General features: G+C 40.5%; 1 protein-coding gene across 1 annotated transcript in view; it reads right to left on the bottom strand.

Moving 5' to 3' along the window:
• Positions 1–24336, bottom strand: part of DNAH11 (dynein axonemal heavy chain 11) — a 320004-nt gene that overhangs the window by 169206 nt on the left and 126462 nt on the right. Inside the window, exons 33-40 of the mRNA XM_073898943.1 lie at positions 18372–18528; positions 18109–18254; positions 15364–15480; positions 10737–10875; positions 6865–6957; positions 5402–5596; positions 4419–4496; positions 2347–2479 (exon numbers count right to left, since the gene is read on the bottom strand). Coding sequence (XP_073755044.1) covers positions 2347–2479; positions 4419–4496; positions 5402–5596; positions 6865–6957; positions 10737–10875; positions 15364–15480; positions 18109–18254; positions 18372–18528 — 1058 coding nt within the window. The remainder of the gene's footprint in view (positions 1–2346; positions 2480–4418; positions 4497–5401; positions 5597–6864; positions 6958–10736; positions 10876–15363; positions 15481–18108; positions 18255–18371; positions 18529–24336) is intronic.

The raw sequence follows: 24336 nt of genomic DNA, 5'->3' as shown, positions 1-24336 counted from the left end.
TAGTTTAACTCATATGTGGAACATAAGGAATAGAACAGAGGATCATAGGGGAAGGGAGGGAAAACTAAATGGGAAAAAATCAGAGAGGGAGACAAACCATGAGACGCTTGACTCTGGGAAACAAACTCAGGGTTTCAGAAGGGAGGTGCATGGCGGAATGGGGTAACTGGGTGATGGGCATTAAGGAGGGCACGGGATGTGATGAGCACTGGGTGTTATACACAACTAATGAATCACTGAACACTGTATCAAAAACTAATGATGTACTCTATGTTGGCTAACTGAATTTAAAAAAAAAAAAGAGTAAATCATCCTAATATAGAATAGAGTTGTGTGCTGTTTATTTCTAAAATAAACTGCTATTATTTCTATAGGACGCTCTTTTATTAAGTAAATAAATTTGCTGCCTCTTTCTGATGGGCAATGTGGGATACCTTTTGAGCTACATCTGGACTGCAGACCAATGGGCAGGTTTCACTTCCAGGAGGATGCACCTTACCTTCTCTGAGGCTCTCCCACAGTTCCATGAAGATGATAGTAGCTTTCTTGAAGAACATGTGTGGGGATTTATAGAGGGTAACATACATGCAGCTCAAAACTTACACCAAATGAAGACATTATCCTTTTCCATGTACATATATTCAGTATCTATTTTAGGCCAAATACTAGTTTATTTAACCTTTCTCCGTTTTTCTATAACCAATATTTATGGGATAGAATTCTGAAGCTAATTCAGGTGTTTTATATTTCTTTGAGAAATTTGGTCATTGGCTTAGTACAAGATGAGAAGATAAAAACATTTATTTTTTAAAGATTTATTTATCTTGGGGGGAAGGGCAAAGAGAGAGAGAGAGAGAGAGAATCCTTAAGCAGACTCCCCACTGACTACAGAGCTGGATGTGGGGCTTGATCCCAAGACCCTGAGATCATGTCCTGAGCCGAAACCAAGAGTTGGACGGTCAACCGACTGAACCACCCAGGTGCCCCAATAAAAATATTTTAAACCCACAGTCCTTTTTGCTGTCACTACTTTTCTAGACATTGTATTACATGATGTATTTAATAATCATTGCTTTTTCAAAACTCAAGTATATAATGAGAAAAACTGTTCTGATGCATGTAGGTGGAAGGTTTCCTGTGAAATATTTTGTGCAAAAATCAACAACAGTATGCAAAACCTACTACCACGACTCATAAAAAAAAAAAAAAAAAAAGCCAGCAACGTTTTCTAATGATCACTGATCTGAACGGCTTCCACAGGTTTTCAGCATAAACTGGTATTAGTCCTTTCCTGCCAAAGTCCTTTAAAAAAAGATGATATAAAGATGATTAAAAAGGATGATATAAAAAAGAGTAAATTTTGATTGTCCCCAAATTAAGTGGATACACATGGTAAGCAAACAGAATGGGGAGGCATGCTCCTATAGACAGGATGCTCAGCGAGGCCTTCTCTGATGTGGCATTTGACCAGACGCTTCCATAACTTAAGGCTGCAAATGGTGGGAACATCAAGTGCAGGGGCCCTCAATGGGAAGATGCTTGGCATGTTCAAGGAAGAGCAAGGAGGCCCGAGTGTATGGATTATGGTAAGTGAGGAGTAGAGCACGGGAAATGAGATCGGAGCTGGGGGATGAGGGCCCTAATCCCATAGAACCTTGTAAGCCTGGGATAAAGTTTGGATTCTAAGGGAGATGGAACCCAAAGGAAACTGTAAGCAGGGAACTCGTATTTTGAAGAGCGCCCTCTGTCTGTTGTGTGGAAAATGAACTGCAGGGAGACCAGACAGAGAAGGCAAAGGGTACTGGAAGACAAGGTAAAGCCTAAAGGATTTGCTGTGAGGTTGGATGTAAGGTGTGAAAGGGAGAAAGGACTCAAAGATGATGCCAACGTTAGTGCATTTACGGAAATGGGAAGTAACAGATTTGAACAAAAGGATCTGCTTGTCTGCAAATACTTTCAGGACAAGAAACTTGTCCCCTTAACTTTTGTCCCTGGTGCCTAGAATAGTGTCTGCCTGAAACTCAGTCTGTGTCTTGCATCAGATACTTTACAAATTCTCCTGAGGCATTCAAGTTCACTTCTTGCCTGGTTTACAGGGAGCCCCGACATAATTAATGCGGGATAAAATACACAGCTCCGAGCGTAAACTTGCTGAATGCAAATTGACCACTTAATCAGATTTGGTTTTAATTTACTCATTATAAATGCTGTTGTGAGCTACTCCATTTCCAATAATGCCAACACATAAACAATAAATCTACCACTATGACTGAAATTGGCCTGAACTGAGAAATAGTTTTCTGGATAAAAAAATTTTTGCACTTGTAACAGGGAAATACTACTTGCCATCTTTCCATTCTCGAGTAGCGTGATGTATGAAACCAAAGAGTTCATCTGTTGTCACAGCTTTGGGGTTTAAGTCATTCCAAGTAGGTTTTTGTTTCATGTTAACATATGTTCGGTTCAGTGTTCTCAAAATCTGAAGGGAAGAAGGAAAAAGCTAAGAAAATTAATACTCCTGTAAGGCAAATGGAAAGCAAACGATTTCTAAAGGATTTTCCTTCCCTAGATATTCTGAGTATATTAAGTATGGGGAAAAACTGACATGTGCACATTTTCATTACCATCTTGAAAAATGTACTCCTACCATCTCTTATGATCTCTTCACCGGATTCTTTGAACCATGTAGGCTAGAGGAGCTCACTCTATCATTTAAGATTTTAAACCCTGTGTGCAAATAAGTCAACAAGTGTTCCTGTTCAAGTTATGAAAATCCACTCTGCCTGTAGGTAAGCGCATCAGAACTGCTTAGAGGGTGTTAAGACACAGATGGCGGGGCCTAATCCCAGAGTTTCTAAGGCAGGTCTAGGGTGGGACTGAGGATCGGCATTGCTAATAACGTCCCAGGTGACACGTGTGATGCTAGTTTGGACGTGTTCTAACACCCAGTGACCTAGAGCAACAGTTCTTAGCAGGAGATGCTCTGCACTTGAAGAAGAGGGCACGCTACTGAACAGAGGCCACGGATGCTGCTCCATAGCCTACAATGAATGCACGGGACAGCCTCCACGACAAAGAGTAATCAGACCCAGCATGGCAACCGTGAATGCAGCCGAGAAACTCTCATCTAGATAATTGAGCAAAAGCAGCCTTGAGGATAAGAATTTACCAGATAGATGCTTTATCTATGTCTGTTTAATTAACTGACACCCTACGCCAAATATCTGTCCCAACTATCCTTTTGGCTTTCTCTGAAAAGCCATGACTTTTATTTTAGATATTTATCATTTCCTAATCGACTCATAGGCATTCAAAGGACTGACAAACAATTGCTAAATACTTTGGAAGAGTAAGTTGCTAAGTAACATGGCCGTGAGCTCCAGTGTTCTAATTCTATCAGCTTAAGTAAAGGTTGGATAGACCAGAATCAGTGAAGACTAGATGAAAGAAATTGAATGCTTTAGGAATATTAAGCTTGTATTTTTAGAAACCATTAATCTACTGGAAATTATAGAATTTAATTTTATCCTTCCCTGAACCATGGCCCACATCTGAAACTTACTCTAACAAAATAATTACAGGTCTATCAGTTATCTACTTCAATATTTCAATTCTTACATTTTTCACTAGAAAATTCCGATACTAGGCCTCCCTTTGCAATTGTCCCACTTCGGGTTCGGATCTAAATACTGGCAAGTTCTATACACACCCATGCTCTAAAGTCTTCTATGCCCAGTCTGATGATTTTTAGTCTTTGGCTACTCAGTATGTTTATACCCAAGCACTCTGAATTAAAATGCATGCAGTTCTGCATATACCGTCTGCCAACCAAGAAAATAAGTATGTTGCCAGGATTGTCAGTGAGATCAAACAAAATCAAGCAGGGAGGTGTAAAAAAAAAAAAAAAAAAAAAAAAAAAGGGATAATACCCAGAGCACATCATTGCTGTGCACAATAAATTACACATAATGCACCCAGCAAAGCACATAACAGGTACCCCCAAAATATGGGTTTTGCTGTCTCCCTTGCTTTTCAAGTTTCCTTTTGCCCCTACAGAGCGCTCTGTTTCTGAGAAAGTACTGAAGGAAAATATTTGGGTTTTTCTTAGTGATATGGGAAGGAGAATCTAAAATAACTTGGGAGAGATAAAAAAAGTAGTTTTGATAAATATGGAAAGCCCAATCTTCTCTCAGCTTGCTTTTCCTATTTGAACACAAGGTTCTATGTGCTACATTCTCCCTGCCACTAATATGAAAAAAAAATAGTGTCCATGGATCAAAAAGCAGTATTAGAGACTCGGATTCCAACTCAAAATTATGGGGGACTTTGACTAAACGAACTCCTCAGCAGAAATGAAAATACGCCCGATCAAAATGCGTTCCTCCCATGGCTGAAAACGAACAGGCAATTTACCATACCTTACTCTTTCCCGTGCCTGCATTTCCAACCACAAAGACAGAGTGCTGCACTGCCAACAGCTCCTCAAGCTGGACAACCTGCCAACCAAACAGTCAGTCACTGGTTCCTTTAATGAATTGGTCATTTAAAAACAAAGCAAAAAAACAAAAACAAGAACCTGGCTCCCCCCACCCCCTGAAAAAAATCCCTACCCATTTTTTGCTTAATTCTTGGCTGACAACTCAAGCCAGCTCCCACTGACAAAATTATGTTCCAGGAAAGTTAAAATAGATGACAAGTGCAAACTACAGTTTCTCCTCAATTTCCCCAAGTACGACATGGGAGTAAGAATGAAGACAAACCATTACTCAGTGAGTCACAGCCACAGGCAGAGTGAGGTACATTAGTACTTGGTACGTGGCAGGAATTACTTACAAAACCAATGACTCTTCACGAAGTGCTGAACAAAAACAGTACAAGGCTAATTATCCACACCTGAGTAATGACTTACATCCTTGACAATATCTAAAAGAGATACTAAATGTATTTTAACGTCCGTGTATTCACTACACCCAAATTGAGCATGTATATGCACAAGTCCTTGAGAAGTCAGATGTCACACATGTTGACATTTCTTTCCCCACTAAAAGCATGTACTAAGGATTTACTTCCAAGTTTCTCTAAGATGGAGAGAAGAGAGCAAAATTAATTTCTGATGCATGTCACCAAGAACAACGAAGAAATTTTATCAACTGAACAAAAGTACGCTTACACTTAAAACCATGACTTATTTGTATGTTCCTTCTCACATCGAACTACAAAATAATTATTTCTGTTTACTGTAGTAAAGCCTGTTGGGTTAGAACGCTTTAAAGAACATATTAAGATGGCATGAAGGTCCGTGGAATATGTAAGTTAATGTTTTGGTTAAAGATCACTTAAATAGAGTAATTCTCACTGCAAATCCCAAGAGCTGCCATGGAAAAGTACATGCTCCTTTTACTTTAAGAAGGAAGCTCTCCTCGGGCTGCAGGTGGAGCTCCAGGGCGGACTGCCTGACCATCTGTTCAAAGTGTGGCGCTCTCCTCCGGGGTACATCCAGGGCTGGAAAGAGGTCACCAACCAGGCCCAGAAACACGGGAATGTCATCGGTCACTATTTTAGGCAAATTGAAGTCCCTCAGTGCTCTCATGAGTACCTAGAAAGAAAACACTTTATTGAAGAAGCCAATACAGGGTGTAATGAACAGCTTGACAACTGAAGATGTTATTTTTAAACCTTAAATCTAAAGCATGGGATATTGATACTGGTCCTCCATGAGGATGGCACTCTATCTATAGAAAGGGTAAATGCTTCCAGGTTCACATATCAGAACACGAGAAGGCTCTGCTGATATCACAAACCTCAAACTCAAGTCAGGAAGGAGGTTCTGTTCCAGCAACTCTCTGTTTTGATCTTGACAGAGAGTCTGAGGCCCTTCCCTCCTTGATCCTCAGACTCCAGGATATAAATTAACCAGGCCCATCAGATCATTTTGTTCAAAGAGAATCTCTGAGAATCTCAGAATGATAAACTGAACCATTTTTAGTTTGGGTATTTGTTCTGTATTGGCTGAAAACCAAAGAGGGCTTTAGAGTTTAGAAGCAGTAACTTGAACATCAGCATGACTTTTCCAGAAAGAAGATAAGCAATCCAACAACAATAATAACACAGCAAAGAAATGCAAGAAAATCCCTACCCAGTGGTTAATTATGACTGAGAGGAAGAGAAGGAAGTATTACAGAAGTAGAAAATTATGTAAGTATCCTTTAACGTGAAAAGAAACTCATAGGAATAGAGTTTTTCAGCTTCTCAAGCCGTACAGAATATATACAGTGTTGCATATCCACTGTTCTCACTCTTTAATAAAGGAAAAACGCTTCCAAAAAAAAATTAGAGAAGGCTGTTACTGTTTCTCCCCAGCAGGGACGGAACATTGCCCCAGCAGCTGTGACTAGCCACCTGAGCATTTCACTGGTGTCAGGCGACCATTCTTCCTGTTCCATTCCTCACGCTCATCGTACAGCCCATGAGAGGAACACACTTTGCTCCGTGAGATCATGTGTTCACTGACTTTTCAGGATTAATTTCCCAAATCAATTAATCAGATTCTCTAAATGTTCCTCAGAGGAAATCAACCAGTGATTGCTGAATTATTTGATTATGACCGCCAAGGTATTTTTTGTAGCTGATATTTCAAAAGCACCTAGAAAATCCCCTTTTCTTTCCTGTATTTATATCCTCATACTCAAGAATAGTTATCTTTTATAACATAAGAAATGCCAGTCCTCAGGATATTCTACATGAAACAGAGATTCTATTTGTTCAAAGTTGCACTACGCATGGCCCACCATCCGGGTATATACTCTCATTTCTGTGAAGCTGTTGAGCTACCCACGCCACAAAACCAAGTTAGTACTGCGGTACCTGATCTTCGGGTCTATTTTTATCTCCTCGTTTCAGGGAGCCAGCTACAACCAAGACAGATTTAATAGCGCGAAGTCCCCAGTCATAATGATCCTAAAAATCAAAACATAGTTATATATTCTCAAACATTTTATGAGGAAGTAAGTGTCTCATTCCAGAGGTAGAAGCCAAAAGCTCTAAGGAAAGAGTTCAGACAAATCCATGCTCTAAGGATGTGAAGTAGTGTTTTCCTCTTTTTCCAACTATGACAACCATGTCCCTTCAGTCTCCTCCTGCCTCTTCCCATGGCTCTTTGCCTCTGTCAGCAGACCTCTGCCCAAAGCACTGAGCTGCAGTGTGTGCCCGAGGCTCCAGTCATCTTCCCGGCTCTTCTCCCCCAGAAACCTGCTGACTCAGGAGTTGAACGACCTGCACGTTTTCACCTCCAAACACGGCCCCTTGAGTCCGTCCCTCCCAGCCCCAGATCTCTATTCGTCCTAAGGACTCTACCTCTTCATCACTTGGGCGCTCCAGCACCGATGTTGGTGTTGAATACAGTCCAAGCTCTAGTATTAAAATTCAGTGATAAAATAGTACCACTCTGCTTTGAGACTTTTACATAATCCCGATGGAAGATGCCTTTCACGGGCTCCGGGCTCCTGGAGGACAGAGCCCAGATCTGTTCCCTTTTGTCTCAGCACGGTGCACTGCCCAGGGCAGGTGCTCAGTAAAGGGACAATGAATTAACGGACTGATCACATACAACAGGTCTACTGTCTTTTGCCTTTCATCTACAACCCACAGAGTGACAACCCTTCTCTCAACTATCTCCCAACTATGCCTCTGGGAAAATCACCACCCTCTCCAAGTAGCGTCATCTATAAAAAGGCACATAAAAGAATCTAACCACTCTACAGGGCTGTTGTAGGAATAAAATGAGTTAATGCTTTGTGGGCAGTGAAACAATACATCCATGTATAAATATGTCCTTCAATCCATTAGTGCACTAGTAAATTCAATTTTAGTAGGTCTTGACCATCATTTCTGCTGACAATAAAAGAGAACAGAATAGAATGAAACATACCAGAATGCACTGCAAACAGGAAGGGTAAGAAGTGTCGGGTGAAAATTGTTTCACAGCTGTGCATATGACACACACAGGTGTGTCCGGAGTCTCAACAGAAGAAGTAGTTTTTATGCTGGCTCATGGAGAGCCACTGATGCAGAAGTAGACTAGGGCTTGTGGAGAAGTGGAAAGGGTGAAGGACTGGAGTGTGAAAGCCAGGGAGATTGGGAAGAGAGCTTAGTCAGTGCAGTGAGAACATTAAAGGAGAGGAGGTAGTAGGAGAAATTCTGGACACAGGTTTAAGAGAAGTTGGTGACCCTCCTAAACATGTCAAGGCATGGAGTACTACAGTAACCTTCACCATTTTCATTATGTCACTCCGTTAGTCAAAAATGTTCACTGGTTTAACTATAGGAAACAAACTGAGGGTTGCTGAAGGGGAGGAGGGTGGGAGGATGGGGTAACTGGGTGATGGGCATTAAGGAGGGCACGGGATGTGATGGGCACTGGGTGTTATACACAACTAATGAATTACCGAACTCTACTTCGGAAACTAATGATGTACTGTATGTTGGCCAAGTGAATTTAAATAAAAATTAAATTAAATTTAAAAAAATGTCCACTAGTGGGGCACCTGGGTGGCTCCGTGGTTTAGGCATCCGACTCTTGATTTCAGCTCAGGTCATGATCTCAGGGTCGTGAGAGCGCCCCCCACATCGGGCCCCATGCTCAGCTGGGAGTCTCCTTGAAATTCTCGGTCCCCCTCTCCCTCTGGTCCCTTCCCCCTCAACACATGCGTTCATAAGTAAATAAACAAATAAGTAAATTTATTTATTTGTTTTTTTTTAAAAATGTCCACTGGTTCCTCTTAAATCTATTCCTACAGCTTAGAAACGTATCAGTGACTGTTCCTAACTCAGCCCTTCTGTCCTGGTCTCCCTGCCTTCCCTCATCTCATCCATGACACTCGTCTAGTTGGAGAGCACTTCCCTTGACTATTCTAACTTTGCTCCCAACACCTCCCTCTTAAAACCATGATCATCGTCTCATCCTTCATTTTCTTCTCATTTTTATTTCACGTAAACTGAATCTCCTAAGTTCTCTGAACTCAGAAATCTGAGTGCACTTGCTTCATTTGCTCTTGTTTACCTTCTTCATCATCACCGGCAACAAACATAATACCTGGATATAGGAAATGCTCACTAAATGTTTAAATATGACCACTGGGAATGGATGTGGTTGCAACTCTGTGTTGCCTGGGTTCAATGACATTCTTTTCTTCTGACTTCTGACCATTATAAAATTAAAATGAACTCCTTGCAAAAATAAAAAGGATATTACAAACAGGGAGAAAAATAAAAAATACTCAGTCTTATTACCCAGAGACACTGATTAAAAATCACAATATATCTTCCAGGCACATACGTACATACTTAAATATATAAAATGCACAGAGTCTAAAATAAAAAAATACATGCAAGTTGTACATCACATCTAGTCTGGTATGCTGTTTTCTGCATTTAACACTGTCATCAACATTTTTTCCGTATCATTAAATTTGCTATGATTTCCCCCCAGCATGTAGATTTAGTTATTAAAATGACAACATGAATTTCTCTCTCAGATCCCAGTTCCACCTCAACAACAGGTAATTTACAATGAGTACATCTGTCAGTACAAGTAACTATGTGGTTCTGACGGTGGCATTTTAATACTTTCATGTTGGAAAAGCTGCAAAATAATGTCACCAGGAATTAATGAAAGGTCATCAAAAGACCAAAGTCAAAGGTGACCACAAAGCTGAATTTAAAAATTGTCAGGCTGATACCTATGGTATTTTTGTAGCACATCAGCAACTCGGGTGAAACAGCAAGCAGCTAGTGACTGGACAGGAATAAAAGGCACAGCACAGGGAACCGAGTCAATGGTACTGGAATAGTCTCGTAGGGTGACAGATGGGAGCTACACCTGTGGTGAGCGTGACCAAAGGGACAGAGATACCGAGTCACTCTGCTGTGGACTTAAAACGAATGTAGTATCATTTTCAACTATGCTTAAAAAACAAACAAAAAAAAATCAAGGTCGTGAGGAGAGTAAAGAGTATGTTTGACCCACTTCAGAGACTAGGGACTTGTAGAGCAAAAGTAAAAACAAAAAACAAAAAAGCCAACCCCACCTTCAAATAAAACATTACCACCAAAGTGAGAGAAATTTTAATTTAAAATTTCTTGAGGGGTTCTTCAGAGCATCAGCTTTTACTTCTTTTGATTCTTAGGAACACTCCTGCTATCTCTTACTAGAAAATAATGTTCTCACCAAGAAAGGGAGACATCATAAAATTCCATGTATAATTATAGCATTGCTGAAGGTTAAAGAAAATCACAGAGCCCATTGATAAAAATTATATGAAGTACCAAAAAAAAATAGTCAACTTAAGGGGCACCTGGGTGCCTGTCTGGTAAGCATCTGCCTGCAGCTCAGGTCATGATACTGGGGTCCTGGGAATCAGCCGGCTAGTGGGTCGGGCTCTGGCTCCCTGCTCAGTAGGGAGTCTGCTTCTCTCTGCCCCTCCTCTGCCCCCCACCCACTTATACTCTCTCAAATAAATAAAATCTTTTAAAAAAGGTCAACTTAAAATGTCTCAAGTTTCATTTTAGAAAAAAAATTTAAAACTGTAAAATATTTTCAAAATTGTCTAGAAAATTTTTAAAAAATGACTCCAAGATGTCTAACCGTCATGTGAGTGATAAATTACCCAGCATCTATATTTCCAAAGCAGTTTTAATGGGATATAAAAACCAAGCCAAAGGAACAAAAAGCCCCTCACCTGCTTGGAGAGAAGCCCCCTGCAGAGCGTGTACAATGTAAGGAACTTGCGGGCTAATGAGCGAGCGTCTGCAAACCCTTCAGCTACTAACATGATTTCACAGATTAGCTCAATGTCAGGGGCCACCATGGCACAGGGCCTAAAAAGTAAGAAATTTAGCTTTATTATATTATAAGGTACTAAGTACACATTGCCGAAATCAAGTGATTAATTTATATCCACATTCTCACCATTCCCAAGCAGCTCACAATTACCTTTGTTTGTCACGGTTAACAAGACCCTTCACTTCAACTAAAAAATGTCCCGTTTGTTTCTAGATATGTAGAAAACTATGGAATGTGTGAAAAAGGCAGAAGCATGGGTGTAGGAGTTTAAGGGAAATCTGTAGTATATCCAGTAAACTCCTACAAGTTGTCACTGCAGAAAGAGGAGTGATATTTGGGGCTAGAGGCCACCTTTACCCATGGCCAGAGCTAGGATGGTCAATATTTAATGACCAGCTCTCCAAAATAGAGCATCTGCTGGTTTCCATGGAATAAACACCTCCACCATGGCTAACTTCCATCTATCAACACATCACTTAGCATGGGCGGGGAAAGAGATGCCCAGTAGCACATCACCAAACCGACAAAACAGAAAGGACCTAAGAGCATCACTATTAACGAGATAGAGAAATTCAATTAGGCAGTGATATGTTTTGAGTACTCATCGCCTTTGTTTTAAATATAACCATATGTCCATATAATTTAGTTTCTATCGGTGGCTGTGCTTAACAACAAACTCAAAAATTTCATGAAAATTTAACCATCGGCTCTTTCAAGGTGGTACAGGCCAGTTCTGGAATACCACCTCAAGCCAGTTTGGTTAGACTTTTAAGATTTTGCCAAAACATAACATTCAAATCCCCTTTTTGGAGCGGTAGCTCCAGAAAGTCTTCCCCAAAGACCATTGCCATTTAAAACAACATCTGAAAAAGTTTCACTCAACTGAACTGCAAAGAAGGAACCAAGTAAGCCTGTGATTTTAGACTTCGTAAAGCACACAGTCCGGTAATATTTATCCACCTGCTCTTGTAAATATAATTACAGTCCACTTCATGCATATCTAATTTTCACAGTGAACATGCCTAAATTTCTTTGGATCTGTGCCATAAGTACTCCTCCTATTTAAACTAAGCCCACATTTTCCCCACATTCTGTATTCTCTTATACAATAGAAGCAGTAAAGACCAACAGGAAATAGGGGACAGAAAAGGTAGCGAATTGACTTGCTTGGTCTATACATTAATATTGAGAACTTGTGTCTACTGAGTACTTTCTTGACGCTGTACAGGGTGTTAAAAGCCTTTCATGCACTCTCTCCCTTAATTCTCACAACTCCAGGAACTGGCTACTCTTCTCACCTGTATTTTGCAGAGATGCAGGCCAAGGTTCTGAGCAAGGTGAGCACACGCCCCAGGCCCCATGGCAGGTCAGGGGAAGAATCATGATGCTCTTAAGGCTCAGGCATACTGCTGCCTCCACTCATGAATGCTACCTGCATCATCCAAATTGTCCTTCAAACTTTGCTGATGCAAGTACTAGCACCCCAACAGCAATGATGCTGTCCTTAATTAAACCAAATTTATGGAAACGTCACCAAATAATTTCAAATTTTAAGACCTAAGTGAAAACAGGTAGGAGATGAACTGGGACGCAAATGTAAAAATACCTCATAAGGGTTCAAATTTCAAATGAAAGTATTCTATAATCCTGACAATGTTAGGATATTATTCTCTAAAATTATTTTTCAAGAAAAACAGACATTATAGAGCTGCTATGCTAGACAAAGCTGGTTTAGGAGGAAAGGAAAACATTTGGTAAATGGCGTTAGAGTAGTTGACTGGGAAAAGAATTCAGTTTAAATACTCCTGTTATCTGCCAAAACAAGTTCTCAAAAAATAAAGTACATTTAAAAAGTATAAAAATGAGAAGAAAATACAAATAAAACATGGTTTAATAGATGGATGGACAAGAAAATTTTAACCTTAAAAGAGTCAAGAGAAATCATGCTAAAAACCAGAGGTTCTTACATTATATGTTAAGTAGTGTATCCTTTTGAAGGCAGACAGTGAATAACAATACAGACTGTGAACACCAGAGACCTGGGTAAAAATGTAACGGATAAGCCTCTAGCTCAACAAAGCAAGAAAAGGAGAGAAGACACAAATGACCCAGGACACACACGGACTGCAGGACCTCATTACTGATAATAAGGGAATATCGTGAACAAATTAATGTCAATGCATCCAATAATCTAGATAATGTGGAGAGATTTCTTAAAAGATGCAAATTATCAAAACTAATTCGAGAAGGAGAAAAAATCTGAATGACTGTATCTATAAAAGAAATTGAGTTTAGCAATGAAAAAACTGCCACAAAGAAAAATCTAGGCCCAGATGGCTTCATTGATTAATTCTATCATATATTTAAGGGGTAAATAATACCAATCCTACACAAACTCGGAAGAAAACAGACAAGAAAACTGCCAATTCATTATACAAGGTCAGCATCACCCTAATGCCAAAACCAGATAAAGATATTACAAGAAAGGACACTACAGACCAGTATTCCCCCCTGGCATAGATTTAAAAGTCCTTAACAAAGTAGTAGCACATTGAACCCAGCAACAAATAGAAAACTAGTAACTCCTGACCAAGTGGAGTTTATCCCAGGAATGCAACATTGAAGAATTGTTTAGCATTTGAAAAATCAATCGATATCATCCAGCACATTAACACAAAGAAGGAGAAAACCACAGGAAAATTATAAAACAAAACTTCTGGAAGAAAACATACTCGAAAACTTTTGCAATGTGGGACTAGTCAAACATTCTTCACTAGCCTATTTTAAAAAACAAATTGATAATCAGCATTTCATCAAATTTAAAGATTTTACCTTTGATGGACACCATTAAGAAAAATTAAAAAATTAAAAAAAATCATAAATATATGAATTTAACAAAGGAAACACACACAGTACAGCACTTCACAGAAGTGAAGTGTGGGAATGGCCAGCACGCTACGTGAGAAAATGTTCAACCTCATTAGTCATCATGGAAATGCAGCAAACTAAACCCACAATGACATACCACTATATATCTACGAGATGGGCTAAAACTAACAACACTAAATATGCTAAGTTTTGATAAGAACGCAGAGCACGTGGACTTCTTACACGCTGATGGTGAAACCGTAACACAGCACAACCACCTTAGAAACCAGATGGGCCGATTCTGATGACGTCAAACACACATTTGCCATGAGACTGTCATTCATAAATATTTACCCACAAGAAAAGGTATGTTCACACAAAGATCACAGATGAATGTTCAAGGCAGCTTTATTCCTAAGAGCCCCCAACTGGAAACAACCCAAATGTCCATCAAGTGGTGAATGGATACACCAATTGTAGTATGTCTCCACAACAGAATACTAACCAGCTGCAGAAAGGAACTACTGCGATACTCAACTTGGAGGAATCCCCACACCTTAATGTTCAAGGAAAGAGGCTACACAAACAAGTACACACTGTATGGTTTCACTTGACATGAACTCTGAGAAAGGCAAATTTAATCTCAGCGCCCAGAAGGCAGATCCTGGGGTATGTGGGGGATTCACTTCAAAGAGGCACAAGACAACTTCCAGTTGCGTCAGAAATATTCTGTATCTAGATTGTGGTGATGTTTTCATAGTTTGTACCCCTAGATACATGCATTTTCTTATAGGAAATGACAGCTGAACAACGTTGATTTACAATAGGAGTTAAACCTAACTGGTTCAGATACAGCACAGCTTCTCTGACAGACTGTTAATGAGTGTATATATTGGTGAAACACTTTTGGAAAACAGGTCATCAAGAGATATTTTAATCTTTCACCAGGTAGTTCCACAGGTAGGTATCTGTTCTGGGCAATAGTCTGAAATAGGTAACTCTTCATGCGAAGAGATGTTTATAGCCTGAGGAAAAACTGAAAAGAAAAACACAAACCCTTCATGTCAGACAATAGGAAATGGTTAAGAAAATTATGGATAATCCATGAGAGAGACTATTTTGAAGCTACACAGAAGAGCATTTCCAAGGAATTTCCAATAATGCAATCAACTGCTTATGTCAAAATATTAAATCAGAAATAAATAAAAATCATACCTAACTTCATATCTTAACTCCATAAAATCTAAATTATAAAAGAGACCAGAAAAAAATACAACCATCATCATTTCTTGGTGGTAAAACTGTCACTTTTTCTTTATTCTTTTCTATATTTTCCAAATATTTCATAACTGGTAAAAACTTTAATAATAATATTATATATAATATAATAATAAAGATATTATCACAAAAGAGCTGGTAATTAAGTGTTCAAACGTACCATGTAACTTTTAAGTAATGATTTTTAAGTTCTGGCTTTGTATTTCAAAAGAGTTAATTTATCATGATAAAAGTTCTCTCTATCAGGGAATCCCAAAGAAATAATAAGGGTTTTCCATAGGAATTCTCAAGGAAAAACAAATCATTTAACAGTGCAAACCAGCAACGTTAGGTGGCATGAGTGTTCCAGATGCTAAACCACAAAGCTTAACACTTGCCTGAAAAGAGCTTTGAGATTTTCCGGTAATTCGGTTCGACCAGCATATCCTGGGTTCATAGTAATAAATATTCCAACTGATGGCTTCAGTGTGATGGCTTCCCCAAGAAATACAAATCTACCGCAAGAAGAATGTTGACGGAATTAAATGGGGTCCCTGAATGTGAATACACATTGACAAATGCAAACCACTGCAAAATGCAAATTATTAGGGAGCTGTTGATTCCCAGTGATTTTCTTTAAAACTCATATGCATGCATATTCTGAAGAGGTTTTGAAGCATGTTTATTAAAAAATGCACTCCCTTCCCTGCCAAGAGTTACAAATATGGCAAGTACTCTTTTCTATTTTAGCACAGCCATATAGGCTGGAATATAAAAATGAGGACTTGACTACTTTAACAGTTATTGAAAGGTGATGTCATTTCTGCCTTTATTGTGGGCTGCGATTCCTTGAATGAGATACTGCAAAGATAGAAAATACTCACGTTAAGAGGAGAGAGTGGCTTCTTTGTTCAGTCTTGATTTCGTCTATTTGCTAACCCTCCCCCCTTCACTCCCTCCCACCTTTCCTCCCTTTTATTCAGCACCTAACTGCCGACTACCACGGAGAGACAGAATAGCGTGGTGGTTAGGACAGCGAGCTCCGGGGCCAGACAGTGAGTGTTCAGAGACCAGCTCTATCACTTTAGACATGTGCCAATTCCCTCAGCTCATAAGAAGGTAAGGGGGGGTGGATAAGAATATTACCCACATTATGGGATTATAGGAGGATTAAAAGAGATTATGCATATAAATGGCTAAAAGGACAATGCCTAGAATATGGCAAATACTCAAAAGGTGTTAGCGATGATTGCACGGGGGAAGCAGTGAAAGAGTTCTAGGAAGATCACTGAGGCGAGGTCCCACCGATTAAATCCTCAGATATAAAGAGCACGTAATAAAATGCATGAAATCCTGAAGAATCCTAGCCACCTGTCCAGGGGCTAGCATGAGATGAACAGGTTCAATTCACATATACACAGACATGGACAAAGAAGGAAACTATCGATGAGCATGGTTGGGAGTGTCCAGAAATCCTTGCAGGGATCAGTTATATAAGTCTTCATTAGAAAGGATGGTCTCAAATAACACCTGGATTACATCAAATGATAAGTTTTTTACTAAAAACTAAAAATATGCTGGGGGGGGTGTCAAAGAGGAAAGAATCTACCTTCTCTAACGTGGCCTTAGAGTAGGGGCAGGTAAGGCAGCAGACATGTGGTCACAGACAACTGATATCCCAGAGCCATGCAGAAGAACTGAGAGGTTTTCTAGGAGGTGGAAAATCCAGATGTTATCTACAATAATGGGAAACCTCTATAATAGAGTCATAGTTTCAAGGGGCTAGATAATCCTTCCCTCACTGGGAGACTGCAATGTTCCTGTGGACAAGACAGCTGGCTGAGCAAAATACCCTAAGAAGGGGGGTAAGTGAGTAGGCCAGAAAAACGTGATTGCCTTGTATACAAAAATGTTACAAGGAAAAACACAATTGAGTACTATAATATTTGTATTTTTTAAGATTAAAATTTTTTTTTTTTTTTTTTTTACAGAGATAGAGCCATCACAGGGAGGAAGAGAGGGGGAGGGAGAGGGACAAGCAGACGCCCCACCGAGCACGGAGCCTGATGCAGGGCTCAACCTCATGACCGTGAGATCATGACCTGAGCCAAAACCAAGAGTCGGATGCTTAACCAACTGAGATACCCAGACACCTCTATAATACTTATTTCTCAAATTAAGCCATCAGACCCCAAGTGCCAGTCATGTTTTATCTTTTAGAGTATGGCATCATGTTGAGAAGTTCTTAGGCTCTGGAGATACTGGGAAGTTTCTTAAGTAACTGAGGAACTAGTAGAGTGCGTGGGTGTAACCCACTGTGAGGGAACAATGAGCAAACAGGTGTTGCTGGAGAGACCAGGATTTTGATTTTGGATCTATTAAATCTAACAGGCCCACACGACATCAAGTGGAGTCTTGAGATGCCCCTACAGGCACAGTCTTCGGAGATGTAGGTATCAGGGAAACAAAGTCTGGGCATCTGGCAGCCAGCAGCAAACAGGTGATTCTCAAAGCCACATGGTGGGGTGAAATCACGAAGGGAATGAGACCCAAAGACTGAGGCCTGTGGCATCTAGTATCAATAAGGTCAGGAAATACTAACAAGAAAAAATAACAGCAAACCCTGACACAGTGCTTGCTATGTGTCAGATACTTGTCCAAGTGCTCTGTATTTAGTTATCATCGTCATCCGTATGGTAGCCACTGTTTGCCAAATTTGTAAAGGAGAAGAAATGAGCCCAGGAGCATCCCTGAGGGTGGGAGAAAACCAGGAGGACGGTGGTGTCCTGGAACCTCCGTGAAGAAGTGTGCCCTGCAGAAGGGAGGGACCAGGTGTGTCCAATGTCACCAGAAGGTCAAGTCAGATCACAACTGAGAACTGGTAGCTGGATTCAGCACTGTCAAGGGTGTTTATTTTTGCAGTATTAATGTAGTATGCTCTTGTTTATTCAACAATTAAAAAACACTAATAAAAAAATGGGAGGTTATTCAAACTCATTCTTCAAAATAAACCAGTATCTCTTCTTTTATCCACTTCCTGAGACAGCGAGAGGCATCAATAAAAGGGCAGGGTGAGGGTGACTGCCTGACCTCGTGTTCCTCTTTCTATTGGCAACAACAGAAAGAAGCCATGCGCTACTCACCTCTCTCTCCTGTTTCTGATGGCATTGTGTATCAGTTTCACCTGCACGGCCACCACGGATAGGACTTCCACAGAAATTCGATTGAATTCATCAAAGCAGCCCCAAGTCCCTGTCTGCACCAATCCCTTATAGATATTTCCTATGGACTAAATCATAGAGCAAGGCATTAACAATTTCACAGAAGAGGGTTTTGAGCTCTTCGTTTCAATCATTCCAAATCGGGGATAATATTGTTAGAAGGTAACATTTTCTAACTCACTCACTTTGTAGTCCATTTGCTCTGAGCAGTTGAATACATAAACCATCATGCCAAGGGCACGTCCAAGATCTTTTGTGGTTTCTGTTTTCCCTGTACCGGCTGGGCCAGCTGGAGCTCCACTCATGGTTAAATGAAGTGATTGAGTTAAAGTGATGTAACACCTTTAAACCATTGACAGCACAAATATTACAGTCTGATATGAGATTTTTAGAGAACACTACAGGCAATCTAACTTTTTCTTTAGTTTAAGATAATCAGGCTCTAGAATGTGTTACTAACACACAATACTGATTGATATACCCACAATTTGTTCACGGCAATAACAAGAGTCAGAATAGTATTTTATATCAAATTTAATTTTAGGTTGGCTATTTAAAAATATAAAGCATGTACTGCTTTGTCTCATTTCCTAAGAACTATGCATCAATACAAGTAACACTTGATTCCCAATGCTACTGAATTTCTGATGTGTCTAGGCAGAGATACTATTAATATGGCAGATGACATTCCAAACTATTGTTTATAAAAGAAAAACAGAAATCTTGGATGATGAATGAATTAAACATCAACTTCATTAAACTGCTATTTAATGAATACATTAAGAGATATGTAAATACACATGCAGAGTATGCAAATATATACATATTTCAATGCACAAAGCAAATACACAAATGACAATTTGCTACATTAAAATATATGTCAGGAACTCATTTTGAATGTGTTGCCACATGAATTTAGATTTTGAAAATACCTATTTTTGCAGGAAAGATTCAGAGGTTCTCAGACTGAGGAGAATTATGCAAAGACAGAATTTGATACTTGTATATCATATGATCTCACAGATATGAGGAATTTGAGAAACAAGGCAGAGGATCATAAGGGAAGGGAGGGAAAAATAAAACGAACGAAACCAGAGAGGGAAACAAACTATAAGAGGCAATTAAAGGAAAAAAAGGGGGTGGGGGGGGGGGGGGGGGGGGGGGGGGGAGGGGGTGGCTGGGTGATAGACATCAGGGAGGGTCTGTGCTATGGTGAGTGCTGGTAATTGTGTAAGACTGATGAATCACAGACCTGTACCCCTGAAACAAATATTATATGTTAATTAAAAAAAAAGAGAGTAGGAAGGGAAAAAAGAAGGGGGGAAATCGGAGGGGGAGACGAACCATGAGAGACTATGGACTCTGAGAAACAAACTGAGGGTTTTAGAGGGGAGGGGGGTGGGGGGATGGGTTAGCCTGGTGATGGGTATTAAGGAGGGCACATTCTGCGTGGAGCACTGGGTGTTATATGCAAACAATGAACCATGGAACACTACATCAAAACCTAATGATGTAGAAGAATGAAACTGGACTATTTCCTTACAACACACACAAAAATAGACTCAAAATGGAGGAAAGACCTAAATGTGAGACAGGACTCCATCAAAATCCTAAAGGAGAACATAGGCAGCAACCTCTTTGACCTAAGCCACAGCAACTTCTTCCTAGACACATCGCCAAAGGCAAGGGCAGCAAGGGCAAAAATGAACTACTGGGACTTCATCAAGATAAAAAGCTTTTGCACAGCAAAGAAACCAGTCAACAAAACCAAAAGACAACCGAGAGAATGGGAGAAGATATTTGCAAATGACATATCAGATAAAGGGCTAGTACGCAAAATCTATAAAGAATTCATCAAACTCAACACCCAAAGAACAAATGATCAAATCAAGAAATGGGCAGAAGACATGAACAGACATTTTTCCGAAGAAGACATCCAAATGGCTGACAGACACGTGAAAAAGTACTCAACATCGCTTGGCATCAGGGAAATACAAATCAAAACCATACTGAGATATCACCTCACACCAGTCAGAATGGTTAAAATTAACAAGTCAGGAAATGACAGATATTGGCGGGGATGCGGAGAAAGGGGAACCTTCCTACACTGTTGGTGGGAATGCAAGCTGGGGCAGCCACGCTGGAAAAGAGTAGGGAGGTTCCTAAAAAAGTTGAAAATAGAGTTACCATACGACCCAGCAATTGCCCTATTGGGTATTTATTCCAAAGATACAAATGTAGGGATCCAAAGGGGTACGTGCACCCCAATGTTTATAGCAGCAATGTCCACAATAGCCAAACTATGGAAAGAGCCGAGATGTCCATCGACAGATGAAGGGATAAAAACGATGATACACACACACACACACACACACACACACACACACACACACACACTGGAATATTATGCAACCATCAAAAGGAATGAAATCTTGCCATTTGCAACAACGACGTGGATGGAACTGGAGGGTATTATGCTGAGCGAAATAAGTCAATCACAGAAACACATGTATCATATGATCTTACTAATATGAGGAATTCTTAATCTCAGGAAACAAACTGAGGGTTGCTGGAATGGTGGGGGATGGGAGGGAAGGGGTGGCTGGGTGATAGACATTGGGGAGGGTATGTGCTATGGTGAGCACTGTGAGATGTGTGGGACTGTTGAATCACAGACCTGTACCTCTGAAAAAAATAACACATTACATGTTAAAAAACATTTTTTAACATTACATGTTAAAAAAAAGAAGATAGCTGGAAGGGAAAAATGAAGGGGGAAATTGGAGGGGGAGACCAACCATGAAAGACTATGGACTCTGAGAAACAAATTGAGGGTTCTAGAGGGGAGGGGGTGAGGGGATGGGTTAGCCTGGTGATGGGTATTAAAGAGGGCACGGACTGAATGGAGCACTGGGTGTTACACGCAAACAATGAATCATGGAACATTACATCAAAAACTAATGATGTAATGTATGGTGATATAATAAAAAAAATTTAAAAAACAAAGAATTTGATATATTTTTTTAAAGATTTATTTATTTATTTATTTGACAGAGAGAGAGAGACAGCGAGAGAGGGAACACAGCAGGGGGAGTGGGAGAGGGAGAAGCAGGCTTCCCGCGGAGCAGAGAGCCCGATGTGGGGCTCGATCCCAGGACCCTGGGATCATGACCTGAGCTGAAGGCAGACGCTTAACAACTGAGCCACCCAGCACCCCAAGAATTTGATACTTGTAAAAGAAAAAACACTAACAAACGTCAAGGATCTACTATGAGGTTTCCATAAATTAATTTTGTCTTAGTACAGACAGTGGATCTAATAAAAAGACATTCGCATCAGGTCTGAAGACCAGGGACCAGGGTCTACTTTGCCAATCATCAGATGATGTTAATCTTAAATAAGTCTTTTGACATCAGCATGCCTCAGATTTCTCCTGAATATGAGGTTTATTGTAGGTCTATATTAAGAATGCCCAAGGCAAATGCCTTAAGAAATTCAGAGTACAATGCAAACAGAAGCAGTTCCTTAGGAAAATGTAAATCGTTTCTGTATTTTATGGCTGGCACATGTTTAATTGCTCCTTACAATGCATCTGGAATGGAAAGACCCCTGAACTAGGAATTACAGCGTTTTTTATAGTGCAGACTATCCCCTCAGCATCTTTTCTCATAGTTCCAAGTTTTGGCTGGACGCGTGGCTGTCTATCTGCTGATGACCTTTCGTACCACCTTCCAGTCAGGAGCTGCCCAGTGACCAAGCTCCAAGCAACATATTCTGTGCTGAGATGCCATGTACAAATCCCACAACACCCCTGTCTAGATGTTTTGCCCTTGTTCCCTGGCTGACATGAAGGTGGAAGTCACATGTGGCATGTTGGCCACGTGCCGGGCTATACTGTGGAACCGCTCTCCTCTGGACTGTGACCCAAGTGTCACACCAGCCTCTGTGGAACTGCAGCCGTTCTATCTTGGGTCTCTTGGTAACAGCTCAGCCTTCTGTGCTCCTAACCAGTCCACCTGTGCTCCTGCTCCTAACTCTCTCAGTTACATGCTGTTGACCTCCGTCTCTCAACCCGCCCACACAGGCAAGCAGCCCGCCTACCCCACAGAGGGAAGGTCAACATCAAGTGAGATGTGATCAGCACGTCTGAAAGGCATTACTGTGTGAAGGTAAAGAACTAGTAAACAACCCAAAAAGTGAAATGGAAAAGAAATGTATGCAAAGTGAACATTTGCAGCACCACTCACTCCATCAAAAGGAACATTCAGCTTCCTTTTAACTGGCAAACAAACCACATAGTGATTTTTTTTAAATCAAAAAGCCAATAAGCTATTAGTCCTCACATATTGGCACACTTTCAAGTGTCTCTTCCTCCTACAGCCCATGCCTCCCTTCTTCTCAGCTTTATTTATCATGGCGCGGACGCGGTAGACTCTTAGCGTCTGCAGTTTTGACGATTCTCAAGTGATTTTGTCAAGGTACAAGTTTTAATGTCTCACACTGGAAGATGTACATAAATTAACCAATTAAGATAGTGAACACTGAGTTTCAGTTAGAGACAAGTTAAAGAGAAGTGAATTAGAAAAACAGAATTACAGGAGCGCCTGGACGGCTCAGTTGGTTAAACGTCCGACTCCTGGTTTCGGCTCAGGTCATGATCCCAGGGTCATGGGATCGAGCCCCACATCAAGCTCTGGGCTCAGCAGGGAATCTGCTAGAGATTCTCTTTCTCCCTCTCCCTCTGACCCTCCCCCTGCATTTGCATGCTCAGGCATGCTCTCTCTCAATCTTAAAACAAACAAAAACAAAACAACAACAAAACCCAGAATTACAATTTATCAGTGATGAACTCATGAGCAGATTAATACAAACAAGAACAATCACAAAGCTTGTGGCAGAATCTCACGGACTTCCCAGGACCATCAACAGAAGCCAGCTTTACTGACATATTTAAAACTGTCTACACTTTCACTCCCAGATAAATTGTATGATACGGTTATATACTGCATAACTGGAAACACTCCTGTGATTTTGAGATGTTTTTTCCTTTCAGGAATGCCAATGAGTCAATAGGCTTCCCCACCACCAAGTAATTCAGCAGAGGCTGAAATACTGATAGGGAATTCCTTATTAATGTGACAGATCCTTATCTCTACAGCATTCTGACTCTGTGTGTATACTGACTTAGAGTCAAGTGGCAATGAACTTCTAGTAATGGTAACCCCCTCTCCCTTGACAAGCTTGAGCCACACTGGCTCTCTATTTTTTTTTAATTAACATATAATGTATCATTTGTTTCAGGAGTACAGGTCTGTGATTCATCAGTCTTAACACAATTCACAGCGCTCACCATAGCACATACCCTCCCCAATGTCTATCACCCAGCCACCCCATCCCTCCCACCCCCCACCACTCCAACAACCCTCAGTTTGTTTCCTGAGAGTAAGAATTCCTCATATCAGTGAGATCATATGATACATGTCTTTCTCTGATTAACTTATTTCACTCAGCATAATACCCTCCAGTTCCATCCACGTTGTTGCAAATGGCAAGATTTCATTCCTTTTGATGGCTGCATAATATTCCAGTGTGTGTGTGTGTACACACACACCACATCTTTTTTATCCCTTCATCTGTCGATGGACATCTTGGCTCTTTCCACAGTTTGGCTATTGTGGACATTGCTGCTATAAACACCGGGGTGCATGTACCCCTCCGGAACCCTACATTTGTATCTTTGGAGTAAATACCCAATAGTGCAATTGCTGGGTTGTATGGTAACTATTTTCAACCTTTTTAGGAACCTCCCTACTGTTTTCCAGAGTGGCTGCACCAGCTTGCATTCCCAACAGTGTAGGAAGGTTCCCCTTTCTCCGCATCCCCGCCAGCATCTGTCGTTTCCTGACTTGTTAATTTTAACCATTCTGACTGGTGTGAGGTGACATCTCATTATGGTTTTGATTTGTATTTCCCTGATGCCAAGCGATGTTGAGTACTTTTTCATGTGTCTGTCGGCCATTTGGATGTCTTCTTCGGAAAAATGTCTGTTCATGTCTTCTGCCCATTTCTTGATTCGATCATTTGTTCTTTGGGTGTTGAGTTTGATGAGTTCTTTATAGATTTTGGATACTAGCCCTTTCTCTGATAGGT

Source organism: Callorhinus ursinus, unplaced genomic scaffold (genome assembly GCF_003265705.2).
Source record: "Callorhinus ursinus isolate GAN/ISIS: 27379988/994484 unplaced genomic scaffold, GSC_fseal_2.0 scaffold12, whole genome shotgun sequence".
In the NCBI taxonomy this organism is placed as follows: Eukaryota; Metazoa; Chordata; class Mammalia; order Carnivora; family Otariidae; genus Callorhinus; species Callorhinus ursinus.
This window is presented reverse-complemented; position numbering and strand designations above follow the sequence as displayed.